This window comes from Ambystoma mexicanum, chromosome 1p (assembly GCF_040938575.1).
Source record: "Ambystoma mexicanum isolate Mex_15411 chromosome 1p, UKY_AmexF1_1, whole genome shotgun sequence".
Classification (NCBI taxonomy): Eukaryota; Metazoa; Chordata; class Amphibia; order Caudata; family Ambystomatidae; genus Ambystoma; species Ambystoma mexicanum.
This window is the reverse complement of record NC_090921.1, coordinates 194,327,961-194,353,538: the sequence shown is the minus strand read 5'-3', so window position 1 is coordinate 194,353,538 and position 25,578 is coordinate 194,327,961. Positions and strand designations below refer to the sequence as shown.

Here is a 25,578-nt window from a genome sequence, read left to right as displayed (position 1 = left end):
TGTGAATGCCTTTACAACATTACATCAACATTGAGAATATCATTAGCAAAGGGTATTTCTATTCTACTTAAATAGTGAAAAGCTAGACAAGAAATGACAAAGCACCCAAAAAGTCATTTGGAGTTAACAGAGGTCAATGCAAGGGGGTGGTTATTCGTTATAGTAACTTGGATATCCCATACTAAGAGATGTGTTATGCCAAGAAGTAGCATGTCCTAAGCAACCCCTTTGCATTCCCTGAAGGGCAGGGTCTTGAGTTCCTTCCTGAACTGCAAGAGCAGTCCTGATTCCGATGGGATGGTGTTCCATTAGGTTGGGGTGTAGCAAGAGAACACCTGCTTCCTGCTTTTCTATTTGCTTGTCAGTCTTGGGCCTCACAATGATCTGCCTCCCTAAAATGCAGACAGAATCCATAGGGATTCAAGCTTCTCCCTCCACATGAAAATTAAATGCAGGATGGAAAGGCAGAGACACTGGCAGTTTCCTTACATGGATCCGGGGTAACATCCAGAATGCAAAAAATAAAGGAAGTGCACTATGCTTGTTCTTGTCATCTCAGGTTACCGCATGCCTCAACGTAAATAAGGCTAGAATCCATTTCTGATGCAGAATATCTGAAAAGATGTCTTTGTTGCTTAAAGGACTATCCCAAGATGAAGTGCTAAGATGAAATTAATTTTGTAGAATTCCAGTGCGCATATTAGTATCCCACCAAATTCCCAAATATTATGAATGTCCCATCTTCACTAATGGGAGGGTATGTGGTGATTGTCTATAGAGAACTCATACCTTTTATTTTGTATAGATAGGTCAGGCACAGGGCGGATACTAGGCAGCAGAGAGAAATGGAGATCTAAAGCAATTGTCAGCCAATGTATAGGAGGCCCATGTGTCACTTACCTTGTCACATATCCTGTTTGTGGTTTTCTCCATCCCATTAATTTACTATGTACTTAATCCATGCATTTATATGATTTTTTTCTATTTTATTATGTTTTCCCTGTTTTTCCCAAGAGATGCTTCCTGTTCCCTCCAAGATATGATTCTGCTTTTAATTATTGCAATTTTTAGTGTCATTTATTAGATTCGTTGCCTTGTATGTAAAAGGTCCACAGACTAAATAAATGTAATACATTTAAAGAAAACAAATTAACAGTAGATTATGAGAAAATATCTCACTGAGATTTTGCTACAGATAAACAATGTATGCTCCTTGCTTTTAGAAGTGTACTGTTCAGCATTTGAATGGCAATATTGTAGAAATAACTTTCTACGCGAGATACACTTTGACTCAATTATTTTAAAATTATTTTAAGAAGTTCTATTGTTGCTTGTTATACACAATATTTTAAATTTATAATCTCACTATTTTTATATGTTCTAGGTTTATTTTTGCCTTATAGATGAAAAACCTGCTGACCAAAATGACTTAATAAAATGAAATTAATCACAGTGCATGACAAGAAAATATTTCACAGAGGCATGGGGACAACCAACTAAACTATGCACATCTGCGTTGCTTTAAGAAGTTGTTTGTTCAAAGCTTAAATGGTAATACAATAGCAGTCCCGTCGTACAAAGACCTTATAGATCCAAACTTGGAAAGAGAAACTTGGATCTTTGGAAACCCAGAAGATGTTCAATTTGAGGAGGGGCTAAAGTCATGACACTAGTTTGCAGCCTTGAGTTGGTTCAAATGACTTTTCAAATGAATAACATTACAAAAACCTCTGCTGTAGCATCAGATCCCAGTGACATCTTAACATTGTGGAAGAAGAATAAGAGAGAGGAACACGCTTGCCCTACGTCGGGAGAGCTTGAGGCGCTAATTTTATTGAAATATTTCCCATCAACAACAGGTCCTATCCCAGTTGGGTACCTATAGAGGAAAATGGGAGTACAGTTATATTTATTTATTTATTTATTTTAATGTGATATAGTTTTTTAAACAAAAACTTTACACATGATTTCATAAAATGGTTATCAAATTACATAATACAGTAAATAAAAATAAATATCTTCATCATATACATTTATCAAGTTACACACATTTCATCTTCATCTATTCCTTCATATAACTTCATCAAATACTCAGTTCAAATTTCATACAATTAGATACAATATAAAAGAGTACACTACCTTCAATTTCACATAAACCTGTGTTGAATAAAATCCATAAGTAGAAAAGAAAATGTTTTTAACCGTGCAAGGAGAATGTAATTTATCAATCCATCCATAATCCATTGATCACTAATCAGTCCCTCCCTTAATTGTTCTTGTATACTGGCTATCCCCCAGAGCCATAAAGTCTCCATCCCTATAAGCAACGGATACTAAGTATCATTCACCAATCACCTATAATTCTTAAGCGAACTTTGAGTGTGGGAGTAACTATTCTTCAAGTTTTCCTTTAACCATATGCCATACTCTATATAGAGCCAGATGTAAACTTGCATTCAAAGTATTAATACACATATACCAAAAATCTTTCGACTTGATGTGATCTAAATTATGGACATAACTACTAAGTGTTTTATATAAGTTAGACTCAGTCTTGGGCATAGCATAAGCGTGTCTCGCAGTTTCGGGTGAGAGTTCATTTTTACACATCCTACAGAATCGCTCTTGTTTGGGAATGGCCCGTTCAGGTCCTATCACAGTTAAGACAGGTAGGTGATTAATACGCAAGAGTAGTATAAAGCGTCTTAAATTATCCGAAGGGCATAAGTTCAAATATCTTTGTGCCCTTCTATAGGTGTAAAGTAAATGGGATATAAAACCATAGCTGTGTAGGCTTTCCAGATGTTTAAAGTTGTTTTGCCAGTCCCAAATATTTAGTCTTTCCCCCATTTGAGCTTTCGAGTATTCAGAGTTATCACCCCAGTTGGGTGTCCACTCGATCATCTCAAATAGAGTGGTCATTTCTCTCACAAGCTTAACCTGTTTATTTCCAGTTATGTCCTCTTTCATCGTCATCAAGAGTTGATTGGTACTGTTCATATGCATCTTAATGAAAAGGTCAGCTCTTTTCTTTAAGACCAATGCTTTTAACGAGAGTAGGCCCAATTCTAATCTCAGTATCGCCATCGGTATTCCCTGTGGTAAACCTAAAAGCTTACGCCAGAATTTACCCTCCAGTATTTGGAGCCAATCAAGGTTAAGATCGACCAGGGCCTCCAGTCCATATATCACCATAGGGACCCAACTTTGGATGTAGAGTTGGCGAGCCGCCCAAATAGAAAAACCACTCTGGTTGCGAGAGAACTTACAGATCAGAGCGGTTAATTGGGCCGCTTTTATTTTACGGTTTTGCACACAAGATTGAAAATTCCCACTAGCATCAAATTCCACTCCCAGGTATTTGTAGCACTGTGTGTATTGAATTTACATTCCTCTCAACGTCATTCTCGGGCGGCTCACCTTACCATGACTATACAGTATCAATTCTGTTTTCGTGTGGTTAATAGTGAGTTCATTCTCTTTTGCATATTCCAGAGCCTCTCAGCCGAGCGGAGGATTCCACTGAACGTGTGGTCAAAGATAACCACATCGTCCGTGTAGGCCATAACTAAACAATGTTGGCTACCATCTTTCGGGGGACAGTTACGTACCGTGCGTACATATTCAGGGATATCAGAGACAAACAGATTATACAGTGTGGGTGCAATTACGCATCCCTGCTTCACCCCTCTGATTTGTTTAATCGCCCTGGTGATTGATCCACCTCCATCAAGCCTCAACTGAACAGAAGTATTCTGGTGCATGAGTTGTAGGTAATGTAACAATCCTTCCGGGCATGCCATTCCCCTCAGCTTCATCCCCAATTTTTCTCTATTAACTGTCAAAAGCCGCCTTAAAATCAATATATAAGGCATACAAAGGAGGGTTATTAGCTGACAGGGCTTTATTTCTTAGACTATTCATAATTAATAGATTGTGCGTAGTTGAATATCCCGTTCTAAATCCACTCTGAAAGCGATCCAGGATACCTAAATTTTCTGCCCAGGTCTGCAATCTCTGTAAAAGTAAAGATGCAAATAATCTACCTGAACAGTCTAGCATCGAGAGCAGACAGTAGTTTCCCGGATCGGATCTATTTCCTTTTTTAAATACGGGTACCAGAATTGCTTTTTGCCAAGTCTCCGGTATTCTCCCCTCTTGAAGCACTTTTTCAAAGAGTATTTTTAAGAGGTTAGCCCAGAACACTGGGTTTTTCTTCATAAGCAGATTAGAAAGCCCATTCGGGCCAGGAGCCCTTGAGGCTTTGAGTTTAGAGATCTTATCTATGAGCTCTTCCAAATTCACCTGGAGGGGCATCGGAGCTAATATAGGTACTCCGGTTATTTCGGAATTAGCAACCCTAGTCCCATTAAGTTTCTCAAGGAAATTCACCCATTCCTCTGTATCAATCGGGTTTATTTGCAGAGTTTCCCTGCTACCCCTCGCATCCCCCAGAAGTGCCCAAATATTACATGAATTTCTTGAGCAAATAATCCTCACAGTCTTTTGCCAAAATGCCAGTTTTTTCGCCCTTTTCCATTGTTTCAGCCATGATCTATTCCTATTTTTTATCTCTTTAATCCTGGCATGAATAGTAATAATGGATTTTGTGGTAGCTCTGATTTTACGTATCTCCCTTCTAAGTGTGCGTTTAGCATATCTTATTGTTTTATCATAGGTCTCAGTCGAACCCTGTTCTCTAATAACCAATAATGATTGTTTGGTTTTATATTTACCAGTGAAGTTATAAATCCACCCTTCCAAGTCCTCCATAGATAATTTAACAAACCTATTATAATGATTATTATCCCAATCACCACAATCCCGGCAAGCTCTGGAAATATTTTTCTCTGACCAAATTAGTCGAGAAATTGAGTGATTAACAAGAAGGCTAGGCTTCCTGTCATCATTTTAGGGGGTGATTTGATATAACTATTCAGGGTTAAACTGAGACCATTGTGATCACTCCAATCATTCTCAACCACTCTCATATCATTAACCAGGGATGCCACCTCTGCACTAGTAAAGCAGTAGTCCAGGGTACGAGGCGCCACACCCGCTCCCCATGGGAAGTGACCTGGACGGTCGCTCATAGTTCTTCCATTTAGACATTCCAGCTCCCAACTCTTCATGAAACATAACCATTTCTTTCCTTCCTCATCACTGTTATGTTGCATAAGAGGGTATGGGTATAGTAATTTATTATTGGTCGTACCTCCTTCTCCCTTGATAAGACAATTAAAATCTCCTGCAATAACAATGAGATTGCTTTTACATTCACTCTTCCAATAACTCAGCAAATCATGCAATCTATCTTGAATTTGGTCACTCACAGATGCATCATGGGGGTTATAAAGGTTAATCAGCAATAGATTAGCCCAGTGGTCCTTAATTAATGTGACCACCTCCACCACATTAATGTTATCCTCTAGTTCGGTGGGTATTTCTCTTGATGTTATAAACTTGGCCACCCCAGTCATCAGTCCACCAAATGGTCTTCCCATTTGCCCTTTTTTGGCAGGAGTGTGGTATAGTTTAAAGCCATCTATCACAATCGGAGCAATCAACCAGGTTTCTTGTAACATAAAAAAAGAATGGTTCATAATAAAAGGTAGTGACCATTAGTTGCAATAAAATGTTTAAAACCCCTTGTGTTCCAGGACAACAATGAGCAAGTTCATGGTTTGTTTGTAGCCATGGGCAGAGCCTCTGCTAACCACTTTAGTGTATTCTGAATATCACTCATTTGTACTTGCTTACCGGTAATTAGGGGGGGATTGATTTTGTCATTAATTTTAGTAGATTTAGATTTATCCTTAATCAATGGGTCTTCATCGTTAGGATTAACATCCACCCCCAACCCCACCTGCGCCAGGTTGCCTCTATATTTACGGATCAGCTGTGCGGAAGCCAAAACCGTACAATGGAGTGCTGTTACATTTGGATTGGTGCTACACAGTGGTTCCACAAATGACAAGTCCTCTGACCTAATAACTCTTAATTGAGGTATTAAGTGAAGTTTTTCAAGCATAGCCTCTCGTGGTAACCACTTGTCTCCACATTTTTGATTCAAGTTCTTCACGATGCAGATCCTATTTTCATCTTTAATTTCATCTGTGGCTGGGATTGGACATGCCTTCTCCGAGTTCATGCTTTCGTAGGTACTGTTTAGACTATTCCTTTGCGGGGTGGAAAATTGGTTGTCGATAGCAATAGGGCTGTCTATAAGAATAGAGTCTTGACTGTCATTACTCACTGCGGATATTTCTTTGGACTTCTCCGGCAATATCCATCTTGTGAGTGTTCCCAGGCCCTTACCTCGGTGTTTCTTTCTTTTCAGAGCCCTTTTTTTTGCTTTTTTAGATTTCTACTGGGGATTCGCTGTATTGGGAAGCGGAGAGGCCACCTCCACCGGAATGTTTCTTAAAGCCGCTTTCTTAGCCTTTCTGCGCTGTTTTTTAGTCAAGTGAATATGATCTTCTTTTGGAGGGGGCTCTCCCCCCTCTGTATTAGTTGGAATTATCAATATATCAGGCTCCTTAATTCCTTCAAACTCCACTCCGTGGGATGGACCTGAACCAGGTAAATTTAGCTGAAAGACTGTATTTAAATGTATTTTCCCACATAGTTTTAGGAGGATTTTTAACGCAAATTGCAAGGAAGTTAAGGACGCCTCCAGATCGGCAATCCCGGCAGAATTCAACAGTGATAATTTGTTAAAACGATCAGCGTCGTGTTTCCCAGGCTGATCTATATCAATCAAAAGATTAGGTGATTCCGACAATCGGCCCGAGCAGAGAGACCCCAGAGCGGTATTTTCTGGTTGCAGTACCTGCGCCTCAATTGTCATACTTGCTGCCCTCGGACTTCTTGGGGTTTCCCAGCACCTCAGAGTTTGTAGGGGGGCCATTGATTTCTGTATGGACAGACACAAATCGAGTAATGAATTATTATCTATGTCATCAAAATTTGTCAGATCCAGGGGACGGCTACCATTGTGGATTATAGGGTGAGTGTCCTCCGTATGATCTGTAGGACGTACTTGTGGGATTTTTTCAAACAATGCCGGGATAGTACCTCTAGTCTTAGCTGGGGAGTTCGAACTGTCCCCTCCAGGCAGATTATTAATAGGCATCTTTGGATTATTTGTCTTACCTTTCCTCAAATTGTAAGACGTTTTAGCACTGCTCACTGGCGACATAATAACTCAAAAAGAGTGGGCTCTAGAGTTAGCTAGTGGGATCAAAGGAGAATTTATTCCCCCGCAGTCTCCCCTAGCTTGTACGTATATTATGTAATGGCAGCACAAGCAGACTAGACCCACCACAGCAGTCGTGATGTAAGACTTTATGAGTAACTGATAATGCCCCACATTAAACTATAATTTGAGGATAAGTAGACCCAGCCAGTATCTTTACACCAGCAATTTTAACCCTCCACGCTCAGCGCCAGCATTCATACACCCCACTGATTAATATATCAGGCAAAATCAGGCAAGGCAAGGTCAGGAGGGCACCAATCTTCGTACTGCTGCACTTTACCACTCTTTACCACACTTTACCTCCATGCAACGAATGGAGTCCCGTTACTGGAAGGGCCAGTCAGGAGGTCGCGGTGGCAGCGGGAAGCTGGCAGCAGCGCGGCCAGTGTTGGTGGCGAGCAGGTAGTAGGAGCGGCGGGTCGAGATCAAACGCAGGCATTGACTCGCTTCGCTTCCTGCATCTCTCCGACGCTGCTCGAAGTTCCTCTGCACTCTCTTCATCACGCTCCACGTCGTAGAGGAAAGGACCTCACGGTTCTCACCGTAATGAAACGAACGAGCACGTCAAGCCGCACCACGTTCGAAGCTCACAATCCGAAACAGAGCTGAGAACTGGCCGCTTCCGACGTCCCTCCTGAATAATAACATAATATATATTTATACTATAGGGCAAAATGGCAGTACAGTTATATTTGAATTTGTATGTATTTGGGCTTCTAAAGCACTTTTGCCAAGCTGTTCACAAATAATAATAACAGTACAAACAGTATGAGAAATACAATTCGTGAGAAGGGATGTAGGAAGAAAAGAAGCACAATTTAGTTTGAGAAAGTAGAGCTGGGATGGCCTTCAAGGCGGGTGCAGAATAGAAGGAGCGAGGGAGAAAAGCAAATGTTTAGTGGGAGAGTTCCAAGGTTTAGCTAGAAAGAGTAAAACAGAGAAGATGCACAAAGAGGAGCAGGACCAGCAAGGAGACATTGAGACTGCAATTGCAGGGGCCAGAAGGAGCATAGAGAGAAAAAAGAGAACTAAGGGAGGACCGAGACCATGAACGCACTTAAAGATGATAACTTAAAAGTGGAGCAAGAGACAAGAGTGAAAAGGAAAAAAAAATGACACAAGACTGGAAGTGATGGAGGTGCGAGAGTGAAGAAGGAAGAGTAGATGAATAGCAGCAATATAAAGAGAACACAGTTCTCTAAGCTGAGAGGTAGGACGACCGACTAACAAGGCAGAACAAATGTCAATAAAGGAGTTTGGCAGCAGAGATGGATAAAAAAAGGGTCAGCACGACAACAATTATAGATATTGAAATGGCAGACACGAGCCATGTTTGAAATGTGAGAAGAAAAGGAAGAAGAAGATTCGAAGATGACACCTAGATGTTTAGCAGCAGATGTGAAGGAAAGAGGAGTAGGAGGGAAGAGGAGAGAGGGTGGAGGAAGAGGAGGAGGATGAGTATTAGCGGGCGGAAAAAGGGTCTCGGTTTAGGTAGAATTAAGAAGGAGAAAGTGAGAAGTCATCCAGGATTGGATTGCGGAAAGACAGCTGGAAACAGTGGAGTGAAGAGGGTAAGAAAAAGAAGAGAACAAGAAGACCTGGATGTTTTCAGGGTAGAAGGGACACGATAGATTAAAAGAGGAAGTGAGATCGGATAGAGGTATAGTGAATAGGGAAAATGGAAGGGGAGTAAAGACTGAGCGTTGGGGGTATCTGTGGTGCAGCGGACGGTGGAAGAAGTAGAACTGGACTAGGAGATTGAGTAGGAGCAGTCTTAGAAGTAAGAAGCAAACCATTTTAGACCTAAGCCTAAAACCCCAAGGGAGGGAAGAGAGGACAGAAGAAGAGCATGATTAACATTGTTGGAAGCTGCAGACAGGTCTAAAAGAGTAAGGGCCTCATCACGAGTTGGGTGGTAACGCTAGCGCTAATGCCGTTGGCGTTATTAGCCCTACCGCCAAACCCACTGGCGCTATTAGCACCGGATCACGGGTTTGGCGGAATGGGTATTACCCATTCCCCATTGAGCCCATTCGGGAATTCCCCATTCCCCATTGGGCTCAATGGGGAAATTTCGCGCTTTTATCGCCGGCGGATTTCCCGGCGGTGGTAAACGTGCCGAAAATCTCGGCAAATTTCCCCCCTAGCTCAGAGCTGGGGGGAAATCAGCCAAAGCCGTGATTTGGTGGACCATTAAATGTGAGCTACCACCACATTTAAGGGCTACCGCCAAACTCGTGATGAGGCCCTAAGTATTGAACAATTTTCGGGGATCAATGCTGAGAGAAGAGAATTATTGACATAAAGATGAGCCGTCTCTGTAGAGTGATTGGGCCAGAACCCAGATTGAAGAGAGGGTAAAGTGAGTGTGAGTTTAGATAAGAGGATACTTGTGAGTAGACAGAACGCTCTAGGAGTTTGGAGAAGAAAGGAAGTGGAGAGATAGGTCAGATGGCCACAGGATGGGCAGGGTTTAGATTACATTTATTAGGGATGGGGTGATGATGGCATATGTGAACGAGGAAGGGAAATAGGCAGTAGAAAGAGAGATGTTCATTAGACAAGTAGTAGTAGTATAGTAGTATCAGGTCTATTTCATATTTGTAGAAAACAACCCATAAAACTACAACAGTGCATAGTCATACATAAAATCCCAGAGTTATAACACATGCTAAAACATTATAAAAACATGAAAAAAACATACCAGCATAACATTGCAGGGCCACCCATGTAACCCTAAAACAGAGTTACTGCAAAACATGCGTACAAATGATAGCGTTGTAACAATAGGTTCCTTCTTTTCCATGCATGTTGTAGGTATCAGAAAAGGCTAAAAGTGCTGATAATGTCACCAGGGTTCAACAACACAATAAGTGCAGGTTTCCAGTAATGTAAACCAAAACCAGGGAGTAAACTTACAAGTTATAATCTGTGCAGGTCTATATATAGAGGGCAAAAAAGAATAAGGTGTGCAAGAGTTTCCTCATTTCCACAGGGACAGAGGAAATCAATCACAGATTTTGTACCCAGCCAGTTACAGGTCACAGGCTTTGCTTGTAAGGTGTTCAGTCTGGCTCTGTGCAAAAGTGAGACATGTTAAAAGTTAGTTATTAAGGTCAGGTACATGGCCATCCTGGTGGGAGGCGAGAGTGGAAGATAGCGTCTAACAGAAGGTTTGACAATATTTAAATCTTCTTTCACATTGTTCCAGAGGCTAAAAAGCTGGCTTTTTAGTTCTTTTGCTAAAATGTTGATGGAGCTAAAGGGATATATGACGCCCTCCTCCAGGCCCACACTCCATAGGGTACTGTTAATGCAAAATATCTACTTGATTTTGTGAAGATTGCCAAGGGACATACGATGGTTAATCAAAAATGTTATTAAATTATCATCATGACTTGACCAGAAGAATACCCAGGATAAAATACAGATTATCCATGATGTGAACAAGGCCTGTTTTGAAATGTGTACTAAAAGTGGCCGTAGTCAGGGGTACTCCCAAAAGACGTGAGAGAAAGGCATTTTAAGACAGGTGAGATAAAGGATAAGAAAGGGGTAGACAGAGATAGAGGGAACACAAGAGGAGGGAAGGTCGAGTGGAGGCTTTTGGGTGGACATGTGTAAGAATACCTGTGCTTCATAGATCAGTTAAGAGAGTGAAAAAGGAAAAAGAAGGAAGATCAAAGGAGGAGTGTGAAAGATTAATAGAGGAAGTAAGAATTGAGGAGTGAAGTGCCAGAAGACAATAATGCAGAATTTAAAGAAGGGTCTGTGGGGTGAGGGGAAAGAATGGTTTTGAGAAACTGAAAGATTCGACAAAGAGACAAAGAGATAGGAAGGTCAGAGAAATAGCATTTTAAGCTGCCAATATAGAAGTATTGTAGGATGAGGTAGGAGAAGAAAGAGTGCCACGATCATTTGGAGACTGGGTTCTTTCCAACGCCACTCACCCAGACACAGTGTAGTATGGTGAGCAATGGGAGGATGATTAAGCCATGAAGGAGGGGTTACTACTAGTGAAGAGGATGCAAAGAAACAAGAGTGGAAAGTAAATTGGAATGATCAGGAGACAGGGAGGAGAATTCATGCAAAAGGGGGATAGCAGAACTATGGGTAGCAGGAAAAGATGATGCATCGAAAATTGCAGAACAAAAGAAGATGGTTTCAGTATGAGGGGGTTGAGAGTGGAGAGGAAGTGTAGGAGAGAAGCAAAGAAGGAAGTGAGCAGAAAGATATGTAGGATGTGCAGTAACAGAAGCAGAAGGAGGAAAAGAGGAGTAGATAAGACCTAAGGACGAGATGGAAATATGAGAGAAGGGAGTAGGGAGCTGAATAAGGTGGTAGCAGTCAAGGAGGGACACAAGTGGGGAAGGAGAAGGAGAATGAGAGAGGTGAAGAGTATAATCGCCAAGTAGGAAAATAGGGGAACCGGAAGGTAGAAAAAAGGGGAGAAGTCGAGATGGAGGTTGGGATAGTGTAAGGAATGAAATAAGCAGCAGTTTAGTAAAGGAAGGAAAATGATATTCAAAGGAGGAAAACAGTGGCTGGCCAAGCGGAGAGTGAGACACAGTCCATAAGGAGTGGTAAAGAATCCCAGTGCCAACCCCACGGCCAGTAGGGTGTTGGGAGTGAGAGACTTTGGTAGACCCGATAGAAAGGGAGGGAGAAGTCGTGGCATTAGTGTGAGATATCCAGGTCTTGGTTAGACAGAGAAAGTGAAGATTTAAGGAAAGAGAAAAATCAAGAACAGGGTGGGGTTTTTTACAGAGATAATGGGCATTGAAGAGGCCAAGTGAAACTACAGACAGAGGATCGGGAGATATAATCAGGTAGGAGAGATTTTGCTGGTTTAGGAAGCGGTAAGTAGCAGGTGGAAACTGCCGGGGAGAAAGAACAGTGGGGGTAGGGAAAGGCATAAGGATGGGTAAGGTAGACAGAAAAGTGCTAAAAGTAAATAAGGAGACTAGGGAGGGGCGCTGCACCTGGGCGAACAGGGGCAAACAGGGATAGACACAGCCCTTGAGTGGGTCCTGCTTTGGTGTGTGCTCCCAGAGCAGGGGTGCCCAATGGTGGCCAGTGTTAAAGGGGCCATGGGGGTCATATGACCAGTTACATGACCCATACCAGATGGCATGTGGCTGGGCCGGGCCCAACGCTGACAGCAGGTGAGACCAGGTGGAGGTGGAGTAGCCTGTGTGGCCTCAGTGAGGCTGCCTTGGCAGTCACAGGAGGGACAGTAGACCCAGACGTAAGCAGCTTCACTACTTTCACCACTTTAGTGGGTTTAGGTTGACGTAGAGGGGTTGGGGAAGGGAGGGCCCAGCTGCCCCCAATTGAAAAATAGGCAGCAAACAAGCTGCCTCCCCAACAAACCCCCCAACAAAACCACCAGACCATCAGGCCGAAACAGGCCCCCTCAGGAGGGTGCCAGGATAGAGCCCGGTTAATGTGGATTGGAATTCTGAGGTATGGTGAGACCGGGAAGTGGGAGGGAAAACAGGAGGGAAACCTTGGCTCACCGGAGGAATACTGCCAAGGAGGGAAGCAGCTCAGAACAAACAGGCCCTCTATACCTCTTCACACAGCGACTTCCACGCAACTTGCAGCTTTTTCGGCCTGCTATTCCCCCCTGCTTTAGCCCATTCCCCCCTCCGCTCTCTACCCTCCACTCTTGGCTCCAAGCCTCCATACACCAGGATCCAGTTTCAGGCTCTGAGCTCCATCGTCCTGTTGCCCCATGCACCTCTGAGTGGTTCGAGAGACTTGAGAAAAGGACCTTGCTATGTACCCCAGCATGGCCATCAATCCACACCCCTTTCCGGGGGCCGCTTTTGAGACATTCAAAAAATGTAATTGAGTAATTGAATTACACAAACTATATCGAATTAATAAGATAATATGCTAATTTGTAAGTGGTGTTAAAGCAAACTCGGCTTTAGAAGACTCGGTTAAAGTTGATGTGGATGGATTTATACCAGCAAAAGCACATAGTCACAAGGTTTTCTTGGCCAGCCTTCTACCAGAGGCTATTACCTTTCCTTCCTCCTTTCTACTTCCCCTTCAAGATCAGCTTTAACATTAGAGCTGCTCCTCTCAGTTTTAAAAATGATCCATGAATCTCATGAGACGGTGAGGGACTGTAGGAGAGATAGCTCTGAGATGCCGGTACGTGGACCAGCAAAAGATTTAGCTTTTAGACAAAATCAACAACACAACTGATAGTCACTGTCTATCCATAAAGCCCGTGCTTATGTTCTCAGGGACTATTATTTTTATTAATGCTTTAGACCAGTTAACAATCCCACATTTTGATGCGCCAACTATATGAAATCTCTGCCTTTAAACATCAAAATAAATGCTAATTACCTCAACTTTAAATCTAGTGCTGAAAGTAATAAACTACTCTCTATCTAAATATAGTACTATTTAAAGCAATGGTGTTACCTTACAGTCTCCCCTAGTAAACCTGTCAACCAAACAATAAAGGAACTGGTAGATATACATTACCCCAGAACCATTTTTGCAGCATTACACCCTCCACCCCTGGTACAATCAGGAGCTGACAATTAACCCAATTTCAAAACACAAAAAACCCTGTTGAAAAACGAATAGGCAAAATTATTTCCTCACATTAAAGGTACTCCACAGGCACTCACTCTGAAGTTAAAGCTGAGTCTGTCTCCACAACTATGTCAGCAACCAATAACAGGAGTAAAGCCCTCTTTGTAGAACTCATACACTGCTCATACCAATTGCATGATGAGGTAATCCCAGAGTTTACAGGAACATGTAGCAATAGACAACTACTTCACCACAAAGATAGATAAAATCAGATAATATTGATATGATATGATATGGCATTTATAACGCGCCTATACACAAGTGTTTCAAGGCGCGACGAGGCAAGGGAGGGGGAGCAGAGGGAAGACAGCGACCTTACTAGGCCAGGCGCCATTCAGTTCATGCAGGGAAGGGGGGAAAAGGAAATGTGCAGGGGTAAGAGGGAGTGGAAAGTGCAGTACATGGGATAATAAATGACAAGATAAATTTCAGGGTGTGTGCAGGCATAAGTGCTGGTGGGGGACTGTAGGGATACAGAAAACAGTCCCCAGGTGCAGGGGTTGCCAGGGAGGCAATGCAGGGGTGCAACTGGCAGGGACTGGGCCCGAGATCAGATGGGTGGTCAGGTAACCAGTGCAGTCTCAGTATCAGCCAGGACTTCAGCAGGGGAGAGGGGGGAGAGAAAGAAGAAGCAAAGAGGAACGTTTTCAGGTGCTTCCGGAACCGGAGATGGTTCTCCTCAAGTTTCAGGGAGGCAGGGAGACTGTTCCACAGGGAGGCCCCATCTGAAGAAAGAGATCTACCACCAACGTGTTTCCTGGAGAAGCGACTGACCCTGAGGGAGTTGGAGGCGGATGAGCGAAGAGCTCAAGAGGGAAGATATTTAGGTCTTGAGGCCCCAGGCCCCAGAAAGCCTTGTGGATGATGCAGAGGGTTTTGAACTTAATCCTCACAGCCACTGGGAGCCAGTGCAGAGATTTCAGTCCTGGAGAGATACGATCCCTGGGCTTCAGGCTAAGGACAAGTGTTGCAGTCCTGTCCTGGATGATTTGCAGAGGGTGTAGAGTAGAAGCAGGCAGATTTAGAAAGAGGGTGTTGCAATAGTCCAGCCTAGAGAGAACTAGAGCTCTGGAGACAGTGAGCTTCTGAGGGAAGGAGAGGAAAGGAAGAATATCTCTGAGGAGGTGCAGCTGATAGTGTGACTTCTTAGAGACGTCAGAGATGTGAGGGGAGAAGGAGAGTGTGGAGTTGAAGATGACCTGAGGTTTTTAACCTTGCGGGTGGGAGCAGGAAAAGGGTCAAGAGAGGCCGGCCAGAGAGCAACAGGAAATAAGGGAGTGGGTGTGCCGATGAGGAGAATCTCAGTCTTACTGGCATTAAGGCAGAGGTCATTGGCGGCACACCACTCTTGGATAGCAGACAGACATTCAGAGATGAGGGACAGAGGAGAGGTGGCCAAAGGTAGCCTGAAAATGAGCTGAGTGTCATCCGCATAGCACTGAAAGTTGGGTCAGAGATCGGCAATGCAGTGGGCAAGGACTGCCAGGTATTGGTTGAACAGTCAGGGAGAGAGGTTAGACCCCGCAGGGACACCACCGGCAGAGATAAAAGATAGCAAAGAGGAAGGATCCGAGTTGGACCTGGGAGGGTCGGTCAGAGAGGAAGGAAGTCAGCCACGCCAGGGCCTGACCAGTGATACCTAGTTTATCACAGAGACAATTTAGGAGGATGGCATGGTTGACAGTGTCAAAGGCAGAAGAGAGATTAAGCAAGATGAGGACAATGGGGTGTTGGAGTCAAGGTTGGAGAGCAGGTCTTCACGGATGTTCAGGAGGGCAGTTCCGTGCCTCTGGGAGCTCTGAAGCCAGACTGATGGTCATGAAGACAACCAACATATTCAGTGTGGAGATTAAGCTGGGAGATGGCCAGTTTCTCCAGAAGCTTGCCCAGGAAGGGAGTGATGAAGATGGGCGATAGTTAGCCAGGCAGGAGGGATAGGTAGAGGGTTTCTTAAGAAGAGGGTGCACAAGGGAGTGCTTCAGGGGGTGTGGGAAGACTCCAGTAGTGAAGCAGTGGTTGCAGAAGTCAGGAGCAAGGGTGTCAATGTGGTCCTTGATGGTTTTGGAGGAACAGGGATAAACTTGTTTTGATAAGACTTTCATAGATTAGACTTGTCTAGAAACCTTGTCTGCGGAGAACAGGGGAAAGGCAGAGAAGGAGGAAGGAGAGGTGGCTGCAGAGGGGCCAGAGGAAGAGCAGGGAGTATAGGGAGGGGAGAGGAGGAGAGTGAGGATAGGATGTCCTGAGTTTTAGAGATGAAGTGAGAAGCCAGTGCCGTGCAGAGGGCCTTGGAAGGTACAGGGGAGGTAGAGACTGCAGCAGGATTGGCCAGTTCCTTGCAGATTTTAAAGAGTTGAGCCGAGTTGTTTGATGCCGCCGAGACGCGGACGTGGATATGAGCTGGTATTGCCTTTGGAGCAGGTGGAAGGCCAGTTTGACAGGGGATGTACAAGAAGCAGGCCATTTCCTCTCGTCCACCTTGCACCTGTGTTTAAGGGTGACGAGGTCTGAGTCGTACCAGAAGTTGCACTTGGCTTTGGCCTTCAGGCGGATCCTCATGACAGGGGCAAGGATATCAAGGGTATCAAATATAGCAGAGTGGAGCGTGGGGAGGGCTGTGTCAGGATGAGAGTGAGCCAAAGGGTGAGGGGGGTTGACAAAGTGGCAGAGAAAGCCTCAACGGATACGCGCTTCATGGGTGGGATGACCAACAAGGTGGGTGGCAGTGATGGAAGTGGCTTGGCCTGTGGGGTAGAGAGGGTAAGATGGGAGTAAAGGAGAAAGTGATCACTCCAAGAGGGGGGAGTGGTTAGAGGGACAGAAAGGGGAAGGTCTGAGGAGAGCAGAACATCCAGAGTGTGCCCTGCAGAGTGCGTCGGCCAAAGGGGAGAAAAGTGAGTGAGAGAGAGTCGCAGAGGTCCCAAAAGAGTCCAGAGGGAGAACAGGAGGCATCCAGGTGGATGTGGGAGTCTCCAAGAAGGAGGAGTTGATTGGTTGAGGCCAGGAGTGAGAAGGAGAGGTCCGCCCACTCAGAGAGGAAGGAGGAAATCTGAGCAAGTGGCCAATAGATAGTAGCCACAGTAAGGGAATGGCTAGGGGAGAGAGAGAGAGAGCCTAAAAGAGGAGTAGGCCCGCGCAGGAATCCACTCAGGGAAGATCAGGGCAACACCCCCTCTAGAGCGGTTAGAACTGGGCGCGGAGAGGATCTTGTAGCCGTCAGGGAGGAGCGGTTCAAAGCTTGTGACAGAGCTGGCCGTGAATCATGACTCGGTGAGACCGAGGACATCGAGGTCAATTTCTTCCAGAAGGCGGCAGATGTCGGGTGAGTGTTTGACAGCTGAGCGAGAGTTAAGAGTGGCAATGTGGAAAAAGTTGCCATCCTTGAAGGACTTCCGGGGAGGGGTACAGATCAGAGGTACGCATGCGGAGGTGTGGAAGCAGCCTGAGGGGGGGCAGAGAGGGAATGAGAGGGCAAGGAGGCAGCAGGAGGAGGCGAGGAGGCTGTGGAGGGGGAGAGGAGACGGCAGGAGAGGAAAGGAAATTGATGAGGTGCGGAAAGCATCTATCAAAGAGGTGAAGGTTGGCCTGAGGGCCTTGGACCGGGACGGTCCCATTTGAATAAACATTAATGATGACCTTAGAGGAATGGAATGAGGCCAGGAGGGCATCCCACCGGGTGCCGCCATTAATGGGAGAAGAAGAGAAAGGAGAGAGCACAGAGACCGTATGTAGAGTCCATAGGTCTGGCGAGGGAATGGCAAAGAGGGTGTCAGTGAGAGTTTCCCTGGAGGAGGCACTGGTATAGGTGTCAGCGATAGGGATGCCTGGGTTGGAGACCAGGATATCCTTTTTAATTCTTCCTAACAGATTTCGTGAGGAGGGCAGGATAGTCAATAGAGAATCAGTTAGAAAAGATAGAAGAGACAGAGAGCACCATAGAGTAGAAGGGGAGAGTAGGGAGGTGGAAGGGAGAGGGGAACACTAGGGAAGGACACCTGGCAGGGTGCTGGCAGACGAGCCAGCGAGAGGTAAGAAGGTTGAGCAATAGGACAAGACGACAACACTCAGGATTAAAGAACTATCCCAATGCACGTTTTAAGACAGGGGGGAAAAGCCACTTAAGCATGAGAATCCTGGATAGAGGGAGAAAGGCCTGGGTTTCACAATGCAATTTTAAATACTGATAAAGTGCAAATTTTAAACAACAGGGGGGCAAGCCACCTATGTTTGAGAATCCTGCATAGAGGGAGAATGGCCTAGGTTTCACAATGCAATTTTAATTACTGATACAGTGCAATTTATAAACAACAGGGGGGCAAGCCACCTAAGTTTGAGAATGGATTTATATATCACTAGTTATACTTTGCAGATTCTGAGGTTGCAGAAATAAAAGGTTAGTGGAAGGATAAAGGTTTAGCAGGTCCTCAGGGCATGAGTATACTTCAATCTGCCAATGAAGTCTAGACAAGCCTATCCCAGCAATAAGTCTAAAACAAGTTACCACCTATGAGGGACAGAATCAAAGTCTAGGCGATGCAACAAAGTTCCAATACTTGCGAAACAATCCTGGATACACGCAAAGACACCACTAATACTCTCACTCCACTAAAATCCACCTAAAAATGGATGGCATCCTTCCCTCCACCATCAAGACACAGTTCTCAGGATCAGCCCATACTGCGTTTCTCCAGTCAATGCCTTGCTTTATCAGGGGATCTTCCACCGCGGCTTAAAAACAGGATATATCTGCCCGCTTCTTAAACATCCCAAACATGATAACCTTGCTAACTACCATCTGGTCACTACCCTTCCATTTATTGTAAGATCATTGAAAAGGCAGTTGCCAACCAACTCCATGTTCAGATTAACCAACATGGACTGCTTAGCCACTACCAATCTGGATTTAAACCTGGGATGCACCATTATCCAGGTCATAGATGCTGCTCTCAAAATCCTGCAACAGGAGCCCCCCAGCTCTTGTTCCTCCATGACCGGTCTGGCATGTTTGCCAATATCAACCAATTCACACTTATAAGTCTACTTATAGGGGTTCACAGGCACAGTCTTCAACTGGTTCGCCTCCTATATCCTACATCTCGGAAAGACACTAAGCAGTCCATATGGGTATATCCAACTGTAGTCCAGTCACCAGCGAGTTCCAAAGGGGTAAATACTCATCCCATTGATCTTCAATATCCATATGGCACTACTTGGGTCACTTCTCAATTACCCTAATATCTCCCTTCACCAATACATTGATGATACTTAGTTATACATCAGAGTGTATGGCACTCAAAAAATGCCACGACTGAAGAAATGCCTCGCCTCCATCTAGGAACCTACCTATTCGTCCTACTGGGCCATCCATCCAAACAGGAGGCCATCCAATGAAAGCTGAATTGCATGCACCTTGATGGATTCACACCTCTGTTGTTCCTGTGTGCCAAATCAGTCAGGTTCATTATTAACAGCAAGCTCTTCTTCTGGAAACATATCAACAAAAAAGCCCAAACCGCCGGCTATCAACCAGCACTCCTCCGGAAAATAAAACCCTTGCTCCCATTTGAGGATTTCAGAATCATGTTCTAGGTCTTGGTAATCACACATCTCAATGGAGGGAGTGCTCTTAACAGCAGCAGGCGGCACCTCTTAGGCCTGCTCAACATGCTGCTGGAGGCCTCATAATGGGATCAAAGAAATCTGCCGGATGCTAAAATACCTACACTGGCTACCCATCTCAGCCTGGATACGGTTCAAAACTGCCTGCAGTGCATATCGGGCAATTTCTGCCTACACAACCACTTACCGAGCCACAAATCTCGTGGGCTCAGTTGGCACACACTCCTGTAGGTGCAATGCCATTGCAAGGTCGGCCGGTCAGATAGCACAGCGAGTAGAGCACTTGCTTTGACATGCGCACAGAGCCTACTGGAACACCATTCCGGTCGCAATCAGGACCACTCCACACTCTTGCAGTTCAGGAAGGCTCTCAAGGCCCCGCTCACGCAGGAGATGCTACTATTAGGTATATTCCATCCCTGCAGTATCGAGCATCCAAGCTATTATTACCCGTAACCTTCCCATTTACTGACCCCTTTTTAACCTCAAATTACTGCTGCAGCGCTCTGGTGTTTGCAAGCTAGGTTTGCACAATATAAACCCAAATATCAATACAAACAAATACAAATCCACAAACCTCTCTAACAAGAAGTGCGTGTAAGTAAATATACGAAAAGCAATGTGACAGCATGGCCAAGACATGCCATTTGCACATTAAGAAATGAAAGCAAAAGGGACCAACACTCACATTCAGAGTCTGCTTAGTGCTTGGCGTGCACTTTTATCTGACTATTATCTTACTGCATTCATAGTATTCCAGCTCTCCATATTTCTTCTTAGACTCAAATATTATTGAATAAGTCAAGGCACCCTAAATTGTGGTCAAATGTTCATTAAAGCTGCCTGTGAAGGGGGATCAGGAGGGATAGAAAAGCCACGTAGGTGCTTAAGGGCCGTATATACCCCGGTGTGCATTCACGTGGACTATATACCCGAAGACCAAAAGGCTTATACACAAACATTTAGTGGCTGGGTACCTGTGTCCAATCCTTCTCTTATTTAATTATTTATTACATTTATATAGGGCACAGCAGCCCATAGGCATCAAGGCGCTGTTACTTGTGAGGAGCTTAGTTACAGGGAAGGTACAGCTGGGAAATGCATTTATGCATACCTCGTTGGTACATTGATACATTTGAATTTCATGGATTTTCTAAAAGCCATGAGGGATGCCTCTCCCCTAATGGAAGGGGGTAGGGCATTCCAGTGTGTGGGAGCGAGGTAGGGGAAGCTAGCGCCACCTGCTCGTGCTCCCTTTATCAAGGGTACGCAGAGCATGTTCGCGTAGGGTGTTCTTGTAGGTCTTGTGGAAGTAGAGAGGTGGATTCTTTGGGAAAGGTAGTCAGGTGCGGAGAGGAGGATGCACTTACGGGTCAGTGTCAATGCCTTATATATAACAATAGCACATACGGGCCCTCATTACAACCCAGGCGTTAAGGGGATAATGACGCCGTAAAAGGTGGCAGCGCTGTTAAACCCTTAACGCCTGATTACGAGGTCCCTTTGCGGGTTGGAGACTTTAACGCCTGCTTTTTGCAGGCGTTAAAAACCAACCCGCAAAAGGACCTTGGTGCTAAGTACGGTGCCACAATTTGCGGCACCGTACTTAGCGCCTTCCCCATTCCCATTGAGCCCTACGGGGCAAAAATGGGAATGGGGAAGGGCCATGGCGGCATGGGTAATTACCGCCCTGCCAACCTCGGAATGGGGCTGTAATTCCCCATTCCGCCATGGCGGAGTCGGTAAGTTACCGGCATGGACCATGGTGCTACTAGCACCATGGTCGAAACGCCAGGGTCGTAATGAGGGCCACAAACTGATAAGACATAAAGATTCCACAGAAGCATAGTGTTCTTCATAAAGGTGTGGCAAGACCCTCAGGTGTATAACAGTAAGACATGCCCTTCTAAGCACAGTCACATGAGCACTACCTGCCCAGGTTCCCTATGTGATCACTGCGCGGGACGAAATTCCGACAACAATGTTGACAATGAAAACCGTGCAGTGATCACATAGATCACCTTTTCCCGCATCCCCAAACCCGCTACCCCTTAATACCCCTACTTCCCTTTCAGCGACACACTTCATTGTGTGGCACCGACTCAGTCCTATCCCTGCCACGTCAGTTTCTCTTCCACTAACGTGCGTCAGAACTGGTGCCACAGCCCTTTTGTTCTTTTTTAAACTTTTTTTAAATTACATTATTGTCCCCCGCCATCCAGGTAATGGTAATAGTGGACACCCCTGCAATGCCTAAAGCCATGATACCAAACAAGAGGACCGGGGGACACCCCCGCAACCAGTACTCCGCGGGTTCAGTGTAATGGAATTCAGTATTTTGGTTTCAGCCGAATGCACAGTAAAGGCACATTTGGCATTCCTTTTTCCCCAATTGGGGGCTGTGCTTAGGAACACTAGCACCCAGACAGATTTCAGTCCTGCCAGCCGCCCTTAATCTGCAATATGTGTCTTTCCATAGGTAGGCAGTGTGGGTCACAAAGTAGGGCTATTCTTAAATCATTTTCAATAAGAACCCCACCAGCGATGGCAACAAGAATGTGAGACAAGAGCCTGCAAAGTGCTGCCCTATTTAAACATGCCTAAGACTTCGGAAGAAGCCCTCCAATGATAAGACTCCCTCTCTCTCTCCACAGCTTCTTCACTACATCAAGAAGGTGCGCTTACGACGGAACGACACTGAGCCCTTCTTTGATAAATATGGCAACCCCCCGACACGGTATGACATTGTAAATTGGCAGCGGGATCCGGAGGACACCATCAGGCACATCAAGGTGGGCAGTTATGATGCCAGTGCCCCTACAGGGAAGATCTTTGTGATAAATGCCAGCGAGATCCGATGGGCTGCAGGGAACACACAGGTGGGAAGCGTAACTGTTTTAGGAAGCACCTCAGCATATCTAATCTAAAGGTATTATTAGTCATCAGTCAATTAAGACGCTTCTAGTGCGTCAAACGTACTCACACAGAAGAAGAAGAAATGTCATTCTATGAAACGAGTTGCTTCAAATGACCTGTTTGCCAAAAGACTGTTCCGAAAATGTTGCACCAGTGTGAATGCAATGAGCACAATGGTAAAAGTTGCTCTGATGCAAAAACACATGCTTTCAATGCGTTTTTGGAACAGGACAATCTTTGCCCTATTTCCACAGATGCGCCTTTTCTATACCATAGCCCCTTCGAGCTTATTCTCGAAGAATCTGCAGAAGAATGCATAATTGAGAATTCACAACAGGATCAAAGGAAGTGTTCTTTGCTTTCTTTTCTCTTGAAAGATATTCCATGTCTTTTTGTATATTGCTGTGCTGTTGTTTGAAATAATGGAGGAATGTGCTGTGGGAGTTGTTAGTGGTATATGAGACCTTATAGAACCAGTGTTCTTTTTGAATTTACAGGCTTAGGGCCCGATTCATGGAATATTTGCCTGGTTCACAATGAATTTGCACTGCTGAAAAGTGACTTTGCGCTGCTGACACAAATCCTGATTCATGGAACTGTGCAAAGTGTACTTTTGCCATGCAAAGTCCGGGCAAAGTCATTTTGAACTGCAAAAATGATTATGAGCTGTATTTGCCCACCGGTCTGTGCCCTGCAAAAATACACTTTGCACAGTCCCATGAATAAGGGTTTGTGTCGAAAGTGCAAAGTCACTTTTCAGCAGTTCAAATTCACTTTGAACCCGGCAAATATTCCATGAATCGGGCACAATGTGTTTTTCGATAGCCCATGATATCCATGCAACATCTTCATGTCCATTCTGCCTCAACCCGTGCACAGCACAGGGACTGGGGAAGGGAGAAAGGGTCCATCCAGTCAAAGATGGAATGTGCTAACATGAAGCCCTTTAGCCAATAGCCCATGCTGCCCTGCTGTGAAAGGAAATGTGCCATGCACACTCACTGTGCCCCAGAGCATCTAAATTCCCTGTGCAATCTTTCATAAAGTGCAGACGCAGAAGGAAGGTGAGTGAATATCTGTCTGAGGTGCACCTGCCCTGCATATGATCGTTTGCACATTGTGAAAGTGCATTGTGAAAGTGATGCAGGAAATGCTTCTGCCTCTGAGACCTCCTTTCTATATCTCCCGCCTGCAGTTTGTTATTTACAGATTTAGCGTCAGGGCTGTCATGTCCAGCAAGGACAAGTTTAACGTAGCGTGACGAGGCTAATCGTAATGCCGGCTGTAACAAATGCACTAGCGCACTCGCGCATGCGCAGTCATGTTTTGAAGCGTTCCCGGCAGAAAGGGAGAAGAGAATAAAGAAGCACCACTTTCTCCAGGTCTCTGTGTCCCTCATTGTTATGCGCTTGAGTGCAGTGGAATCTCATGTCAGCAGAGTCCCTAACTGAATGGGAACAATGTTCATTCATTCAACAGTTAATATATTCTTATTTATTCTTAAATGTCCTTGTTTTTGACCCCCAGGTCCCTGTGTCTGTCTGCAGTCCCAGCTGCCCCGCTGGATTCAGAAAAACTGCAATGCAGGGAAAGCCGAACTGCTGCTTCCGCTGTCTCCCATGTCTACAGGGGGATATTTCTAACCAAACTGGTAGGGCTTCGAACCTATTATGGACCATTAGTTTTGATCTTCCAGACCGAAAGAAAGTAACTCTTCCTTAGTTCTTGATATCTTTCCCTTTTCAGATTCAATTGGATGCATTGCATGCCCATGGGATCAGTGGCCTAATAGGAAACAGGACAGATGCATTCCGAAGATCACAGAGTTTCTCTCCTACAAGGACATTTTTGGATCAATTTTAGCAGCAACCAACATTTTATCATCGATAATCCCGATCGTCATTCTGGGACTATTTATCAAATACAGGAAGACCCCCATTGTCAAAGCAAGTAATTCTAATCTCAGCTACCTCCTCCTGCTGTCCCTCTCCCTTTGTTTCCTATCATCATTAGCTTTCATTGGTTACCCTTCACAAGAGAAATGCCTCCTCCGCCAGGCAGCATTTGGTATCACCTTTACCCTTTGTGTCTCCTGCATTTTGGCCAAAACCATTATGGTGGTCATTGCCTTCAATGCCACCAAACCTAACAGTGGCTTAAGGAAGTGGGTTGGGCCTCAACTCTCCTACACCATCATTAGTGTCTGCACACTCCTACAGGTTCTTCTCTGTGTCATTTGGTTGGTTCGCGCTCCCCCTTTCTCAGACAATAACATTGACATTCAGCCTGGGGTGATCATAGTGGAATGCAATGAGGGGTCTCCCATTGCTTTCTGGTGCATGCTGGGATATCTTGGGCTTCTGGCCACCATCAGTTTCTTAGTGGCCTTCTTAGCGAGGAACCTGCCTGACAGCTTCAATGAGACCAAATTCATCACCTTCAGCATGCTGGCCTTCCTCAGTGTCTGGATTTCATTTATTCCAGCCTATCTGAGCACTAAAGGAAAGTACATGGTGGCCATGGAGATCTTTGCTATCTCATCCTCCAGTTTTTCCTTGGTTTCCTGCATATTTGCTCCTAAATGTTACATAATTTTGTTTCGATCTGAGATGAACTCAAAGGAATATCTGATGGGGCGTGGAGCGGGCCAAAGCAACAAGGAGAAAAGGATGTAAAACCAGAATCTTCTACTGTTGACCTTTTCCACATTGAATAAACTAAGATGTAATCAATGACGAATCTAGGAGTAGGACAGAAGGACAGATACAATGATCTGCATTTTCTATTGAGGAACTGATTAGAGCATTGGTAAGGTATAAAGTGGAGAAGTACTATGTAGAAAAGAGCGGATCAGTTTCCAGTACGTTTATGGGATTGAACAATGGCATATAGGTTTTCAAACGCAGTTCAGGAGACAATTTCTATTGATTATGTAAAAATAAAAACTGTAACCTACAGAATTAGGCACCATCTTTCTCCTTGGTATGTCGCTCTTCTAATCTTTCTTTCCACACTAGGGACATGGAAAGTGGCTGCCTGTATGTGAGGGAATGTAGGCTGCTAACAGGATTAGCTTGCCGTATCCTATATGTCTCACCCTAAATGTGTACATCGATACTCTGTAAATGGTCAGTTGTTTTAGTCTTGCTTAGGAGCTGTCC

At 44.8% G+C, this 25,578-nt stretch overlaps 1 protein-coding gene across 1 annotated transcript in view; it reads left to right on the top strand.

The window, feature by feature from the left end:
- The window catches only part of LOC138464594 (extracellular calcium-sensing receptor-like), a 63,799-nt gene extending 38,707 nt beyond the window's left edge, over positions 1-25,092 (top strand). Inside the window, exons 4-6 of the mRNA XM_069607218.1 lie at positions 22,156-22,380; positions 23,945-24,068; positions 24,164-25,092. Of these exons, the coding sequence (XP_069463319.1) occupies positions 22,156-22,380; positions 23,945-24,068; positions 24,164-25,092 (1,278 nt within the window). The remainder of the gene's footprint in view (positions 1-22,155; positions 22,381-23,944; positions 24,069-24,163) is intronic.
- The last annotated feature ends 486 nt before the right edge of the window (positions 25,093-25,578 follow it).